At 45.2% G+C, this 7,583-nt stretch overlaps 1 protein-coding gene across 1 annotated transcript; it reads left to right on the top strand.

Annotated features, from left to right (window-relative positions):
* Nucleotides 1–339: 339 nt before the first annotated feature.
* LOC112068982 (oxysterol-binding protein 2-like) lies at nt 340–6,431 on the top strand. Its single transcript, XM_070438358.1, has 5 exons — nt 340–416; nt 1,282–1,535; nt 5,263–5,461; nt 6,015–6,135; nt 6,407–6,431. Exons 2-5 carry the CDS (start codon nt 1,527–1,529, stop codon nt 6,429–6,431), a joined length of 354 nt encoding a protein of 117 aa, XP_070294459.1. The 5' UTR covers nt 340–416; nt 1,282–1,526.
* Nucleotides 6,432–7,583: the final 1,152 nt, after the last annotated feature.

The raw sequence follows: 7,583 nt of genomic DNA, 5'->3' as shown, positions 1-7,583 counted from the left end.
AAGGGTGTGTGTTTGTGGAAACGCATGGTCTTGATGTGGTTTCTCTGGAACAGATAGGCTAACCAGCCTCTCTCTGATCAAGTCATATTTTGTTGCCCTAAGGTTGCTTTACTTTATATCTTACTCTTCATGATGGTGGCCACCACCAGGGTCATTGCACTGACTGTTAAATCCATCCGATCCCAGAGGATTTCCAATAACGCCTGGGTGGGCTATATCGGGTTCTGTGTATGACCTGGTGGGTATTTCTGTCCCCAGTGAGAGTGTGTATAATGTTCGGACAGACGCTGACACACTGTTCTCATATGTTCAGAGTGGCCCTGAGTAACCTCTCCACTGTCGCCACACTTCACTACGACAGAAGTCACCACTGCAGCAGAGCAGAGGCCCACGGAGGGAATGGAAGACTGCCTCATGTAAATACCCTGACTCGGCTTAAATACATTTGTTCTGCTTCCAATGGTTTCACCATTGTCTGTCTCTGGAATGGGGCCATTAAGAGAGAGATGTGTGCGTCTCGGTCTGATTGTGTGTTTGTCTAAGTCTGCGTGTCTGCATGTGTGCCTTTGTGTTAGTAAGTAGAAGTGAAACTGGAAACCAGCTGTAAAATCCAGCCAAAGATCATAGCAATTAACACACATTTTATCAGTGGAAGTTATTACTATTAAATTTCATTTTTATAGTATATCTGAATCTCTTCGTGGTTAAGTCATAAATAACCCTGCGTATTTTTGATGCAAACCTGTCCTTCTATTCGTTCCGTCCGAGGTGTGTGTGTGTGTGTGTGTGTGTGTGTGTGTGTGTGTGTGTGTGCGTGTGCGCATACGTTTGTGTACCTCTTTTGGAATGTGATGAATCTGTAACCAAGCAGAGCAATCAGTCGACCATAGATTTGTCTCATTTAAGATCTCCAATCATATATTGAGGGGCATCCGTTGGCTGCCTGTCTGAATGACAGGCAGTGGGCTCACTGCTGGTGAGCCCACTGCACTGTCCTCCATTGTATGTGTCTGTAGTATGTCATCCATGACAAATGACATGTCTTAGAGAGATCAATAAAGGGAGATGGAGTCATGAGTTCATGCAGCCCATCGGTATTGGGCTTAGAATATGGATTTTACATTTTAGATGAATTGATTCCAAATAGCATTCAGGGGATCATGTCTTGCTCATGTTGGTCGGTTTGTTTGTTGTCTGTCTCTCTGGTGAGCACCCTGCATCCCCGATTTCCCTCCAGTATTCCAGTCTCTTCTTATCTGACCTCTGACCTTCCCTCTGTAGATGACTCAGGGGACGAGGAGCCCACGACCCAGTCTGACCGCAGTGAGGGGATTCAGGGCACTCTGAAGACCCTGATCAGCAAGCTTGATGACCTCGGCACGTGTAACGACCTAATCGCCAAGCACGGGGCGGCCCTGCAGCGCTCTCTGAGTGAACTCGAGGCGCTGAGAGTCCCCGTGGAGGGAGGAGAGAAGGTCAAGGGCGTCAACGAGCGAGCCACCCTCTTCCGCATCACCTCGAATGCTATGATCAATGTGAGTAGTGAGACTTAAGGGTTCTACACATCTATCCAACTATAGCTAACCAACTATGGATGATACGTTAGGTCGTTTATTCCCAACTCAGACCAACCTCTACACGTTGAATAAGGACCAACTACGAGTGACTATGTCCAGCGGCAACCAACTGACGCTACACACCGGGCAAATTGTTTCCACAACCGTCCATAGACAGTTGGGTTGGCTGTAGTTGGGTAGATGTGTAGAAGCCTTTACATGGCAATGGTTAGGCCTACTGTGTGAAGGGTGACTAGCATTCTCAGTGCTATGGTATGATAGATGTGACAGGAAGGACACAGGTCAGCATTGTGTATATTGTAGTGGTCTGCTTAAGATTCTTAAATGCTCTAGCAAATGTGACGAGAAAGGGAAAAACTTCTCAGGTGGTACCTCTTTCTAGCACTGACGTATTGTTTACAGTATGCCACCCATCCAGTTACAGTATGTTAGATATGTGCAGGGGTGTTGTTAGCATCGGAACTAGCTGTTCTGTTGCTATTGTCACCGTGACCACAGAGAGTCATTTCCATTGGCCAAGTGGTATTATAGTGGACTAGAGGGCAGAGGAGAGGAGAGGTCGGTACTGAAGGAGTGATACCGGATCAGGGCTGGTTGGGGAGGACAGGAATAGTCTTGCTCCAACCCCAAACCTCCCTGGACCCTCCCAGCCCAGAGACCTGAGCCCAGAGAGGAATCCCAGAGCCCCCTCTACCTCCACAAGACAGACATGCTCCTACAAGGGCCAGACGCTACACAGACAATCAGAAAAGGTTTGTGTGTCTCTTCTACTCCTCTGCTTGGCTTTGATGTGTTTGACAATAAATAGCCTTGTTTTGTCTGGGCCACAGACTGCTATTTCTGTGGTGATGGGTGTCTGACACATGGGGAATGTTCCCATAACATTGGTCACTGGCAGGTGGGATAGTGTAGCCAGGGCACATGTACATTTGACATTTTAAACCTGGCTTGAAGCTTGAACTGATACTGTGAGTAATGATGGTGTGGGTGTGTTTGCTCAGTTGAATGAGAATCAACCAAGTAATCCACAGGAGTTCAGCCCCATTTAGAGTGTGTTAAATATGTGTGGAGAAGTCTGCACTTTTATCACGGATTTTGTAGTCTTCCCTCTAAAGGATGAGCTTTTTTTTCTGCACACAGTTAATTACTGTTTTAATTAATTGGAGTGGGAACCGAAAGTTACTGAACAGGCAATAAAACATGCCCTGTTGGATTTCCTATCTCTCACTGTTAGATCTGGAGACGGTGTGGGGAAAGTGCTGCTTCAGGTTGGTTTTATGCAAAGGAAGGGGGAGTAGAGAGCCTAGCTATTTGGTCACAGCTACAGTTGTTGTACCCTTTTTGTTTGCATTAGCATTTGGCTTGTGATGCAGGTTGATATTTACACTTACATCATTTAGCAGACACTCTTATCCAGAGCAACTTACAGTAGGGAGTGCATACATTTTCACGTTTTTTTGTACTGGTACCCCATGGCTATCGAACCCACAACCCTGGCGGTGCAAGCGCCATGCTCCACCAACTGAGCTATACGGGACCATATGTCACCAACACTGCCCTTTTTCTTCACTAACTTGGGGGTTGGAGGTGGTTGAGCGATGTTGGTCTGACCCTGAAGAGAAGCTTGGGCACTGGTTCATTTAGGGGTGATGTAACTCCTCACGTGTTGTGTGCCAGTGGGGAGGCCTGTGGATTGGTGTGACTGCTGTGTCGGTGAGGTGGCACAAGTGTGTGTTTGAGTTGTTGCGTGCGTGCGTTTGCACAAGTTTGCAATGGGTTCCCCTTTCCATTTAATGTTATCTAGCCATATGAAACCTCGAAGGACAGTGACACTCACCCAATCGGGCTCATTCTGTAAAGTGAATCAGGACATTTTATTCAGCACTGACTAAAATATGTTAAACCTGCTTGATTTTCATCATTATTCTTTTCACTACAGTTCAGACATGATATTCCCCAACCGGAAGTTATATGCAGCAGTCTGTTTAAAAAATAGATTCAGCAGAAAAAATGTGGAAGCAAAGTCGGGTTGAAGTTGAGATTTAGTTTCATATGTGCCTGAAGAGCAGAAGGAAGTAAGTAGCTCCGTCACATGATTCACTTTCAGTCTGAATAGTAAAAACAGTACACTTCATACTTGACTGCTGAAGGTAAGAGGCTGTTATTTAGTTACAATAGGCTAACCCTGCTTGTCATTTGGCTGTGAATTGTAAAATCACTGAAACACTGAGTTTACACTTCTGGTTTTGGTGTCAGGTCATCAGCAAGTAAGTAGCCTAGTCCGAACCAGAACAGCCCGCAAAGCAGGAGACCTATTTCTGTAGCATGAGGCAGCTTGATGTACAAGAACACGCCGTGGACAGGACGTGGGACTCGGGCTCGTTGCTTGTCAGTTAGGCTAACATGCAGCTCTCTGATTCATTCATGTGATAGGCTATACTGTTAGATCTAAACTCGTAACATGTTGATTGGTTGCGCGCACAACGCAGCACTTCAAAATAAACACCCTGTATATTCAGATATATTTTTACCAAAGCACCATGTAGGTTAATGGTCTCCTAGTTCTGCATCTCTATTCTAAATGGTGGTGGGTTGGTGTGAAATATTCTATTATTTTGAGCTACAGGCTCAGTGGGGGGGATATATAGAACCCTGTCATGTCCCTGTTCCCTCTGTCTGAGGCCGATATGTCCTATCTGTGCAGCCCACTGATCTGAGAGGACACAGATTATCTGTGCTCTGTGACACGCGTGGCCCTCAGCTACACACCACAGCCAGAACGATGGCCAAGTGGTTTCAGCTAGCCAATGGCCTGTGGCACCGGGACCAAAGAGGTTTTTAATGGGTGAATGCTGAACAGGATACTGCACTGACTGCATAACAATGTGCTCATAGGATCAGAGCACTCAGTGGTTGTGTAGATTTGAGGACAAGGAAGTCCATGGATGGATATACAGTATAGACAGGTTTGTCAGGGTAGACTGTTTAGGCTAGTTGTTTGACCATTCACCCTGATACTTACTTGGGGAAAGAGTGGTAGCCTGCAGGACTGACGCGTTTCTGCTTTCTCCACGGTTTTCTTATCACAGTGTGTGTCCCATTGACCTCCCAGAACATTCTGTGGTCAGACATGATGTAGTTGGGGAACATGCTGACACATTCTACTTGTATGTTTTGATCTATAGTAAGATCCCTGTTTCGCCAATAATGCCAAGACCACAGTCGTAACTCAGAAGACCTTTTATGACTTGCCCTGTGTTCACTTTCTTTTATCCAAGGGTTTTGCCTGTGGATAAACGTTCCCTCTCTGATGCAATAGTGTGGAAACTCAGAGCCTGCCCCTAAGACATGATTTAATATGCACACAGTAGCTGACACTCATGAGAGAGGCGAAGAGATATATGTCACTCTCAAGATGTTGATGATAGTGCTAACGGTGGTCTAAATACTGACAGTAGTCATGTTTAGAATACATTTTATGATAAAACAAACATCAGCTTAACTCACTTCCTTCCACCAGTCAAGAAAGGACCTGGTAGCCTTAAACATCTACAAATCCACAAGATAAATATCCTTGTGTGCATATTTGACTCTTTCATGATTACATGCCTCTACTCCTGATCTTCTGTCTGACATCCCGTGTTTGATGTGTGTCTGTGTGCTATGTTGTGTTTGTGATGATTAGGCGTGTCGGGACTTCCTGGACCTAGCGGAGACCCACAGCAGGAGATGGCAGCGGGCGCTGCAGTATGAGAGAGAGCAGCGTATTCACCTGGAGGAGACCATAGAGCAGCTAGCCAAGCAGCACAACAGTCTGGAGAGAGCCTGGAGAGAGGCCCCCACACTGTCTGCCAACACGCCCAGCGCCCCCACCACAGAGAAGGGTAAGGCACACAGTCGGCCCCTTAGTATTGCCCCTTAGTCCTTAGACTAACAGAACTCTGTTTATTTAGAGAAATAGACCATCTTGGGGAAATATGAAATTGTAAGCCATGGCAGATGGTTTTAAATTATATTGTCTCTGTAATTAGACTGGAAGATACATTTCTCATGAGAGTAGTATTCAAATGGCCACAATCACTCCTCACCTTTCCTTTGTGAGAGCCATTCTAGCGTAAAAGAGTAAGCCATGTATCACACAGGAATGGATATATTATATTTTGTCAATCTGAGGTTGTATTGAAGTTGGAGTTTTTGCTTCCCTTCTCGTCTGGAATCAAGTTCAGTTCTTAGTTAGCCTACAGGGACGTTACCTATTAAAGACTAATGTTCTTTATTAATCTCCATGAGCATTTGATTAGCTACCCAACCTTCCTTTCCCCTCCACAAATCATGTGACTACTGCTGCACCAGTATAGAGCAGGGTGTGTGTTACATATTGCTTTACTGTGTGTGTGTTTGTGTGTGCTTTTGTGTGTGTGTTCTCTCTCTCGGTAGGGAGTGAGAGGCTGCAGAAAGGGGAGGCGAGTGATGAAGATGAGGATACAGAATACTTTGACGCCATGGAGGACTCCCCTGCCTTTATCACAGTGACCGCCACTGAGAACACACAGCACAGGTCAGTCTCACCCTATGGCCTGTACAGTACACTCAATGGCTGGCCTACGTCTGCTTTTCACATCCACCTCAATGGATCATGGCAGTTTAGTTTGGTATTAGTTGAGTATAAGACGGATTCGGTGTGAATAGATTGTGATAAATACAAAGACTGGATGTCTTGATTGTGCCTGTTGATGGATTCTGTAGTGTTTACACCAGAACATCTGTCAAGCCCCAGAGCCACACAGTACACCTCATATTGCCTGTGTATGACTCATTCCTTTCATCAGCAGCTCAATAAACCACCAGCGCTAAAACTTCAGAACCTCTTTCCCTCTCTGTGCTCACATTTATCACGGTACACCACACACACCCCACACCAACACACACACACAACACACACAACACAACACACAACCACAACACCCACACAACCCCACAGCACACATGATCATTAACTGTGTACGGTGGCAGTTGGTTGTCTGTCTGCAAGCTCCTTACTGTCTGTTTTTTAATGAGTGTCTGTCTGTCTTTAATGGACTGGCTCTGGACTATTACAGCTAGGATTCGTTGTCTCTATGATAAGACAGCTCATTCCCTACTGCTCTCTACTAGGGGGAATACACGGCCCGGCCACTTCTCTGTTTTGGACTTATACTTGGGTTGTTAATGTGTTCAGTTTGAAGAATCTAGGGTATTGTTTTTTTGCTGTCGTTTTTACAGAAACCTGTTGGACACTATTACACATATTCCTTTCCCGTGAAGGGAATAAGAAGTTTTCTATTTCCCAGATACATATTCTGCTGCTCCTCTAACAGAGACACATCTATACCCTCACCACAACAACTCAGAGACACATCTATTCCACCTGTAACAACAGTCAGGGACACATTATCACTCTAACACAACAGTTAGACACATTGTCACTCTACAAACAGTCAGAGCACATTATCACCTCTTAACATAGCAGCTCGACACTTATCCACTTACATACAGTTCAGAAATCTAAATCGCACTCTCTAAACAGCTCAGAGACACATTATCCAGCTCAAAAACACTCAACCATTATCTCACCTCAGCAACACTCAGAGACACATCTATCCACCTCCAACACACAGTTCAGAGACAACATCTTACTCCACACAACACTCACCCCACTATCACCTCAACACAAGTTAGAGACCCATTATCACCTCTAACACAAAGTTAGAACAATCTAATCCACTCTAACACAACAATTCAGAGCACATCTATCACTCTAAACAACAGTTCAAGAGAACACATCTATCCACCTCTAACAACAGTACAGTTCAGAGACCTCCTACCACCTCTACACATAAATTAGAGACCATCTATCCCCTCTACCGAAACAGTCAAGAACAACAGTTTATCCACCTCTAACACAACAGCTCAGAGAACATCTACCACCTCCAAACACAAAGGTTCAGACAGCATCTAATCACCTAT

This window comes from Salvelinus sp. IW2-2015, unplaced genomic scaffold, assembly GCF_002910315.2.
Source record: "Salvelinus sp. IW2-2015 unplaced genomic scaffold, ASM291031v2 Un_scaffold815, whole genome shotgun sequence".
In the NCBI taxonomy this organism is placed as follows: domain Eukaryota; kingdom Metazoa; phylum Chordata; class Actinopteri; order Salmoniformes; family Salmonidae; genus Salvelinus; species Salvelinus sp. IW2-2015.
The sequence above is the reverse complement of the archived record's forward strand: the minus strand, read 5'-3'. Positions and strand labels throughout refer to the sequence as shown.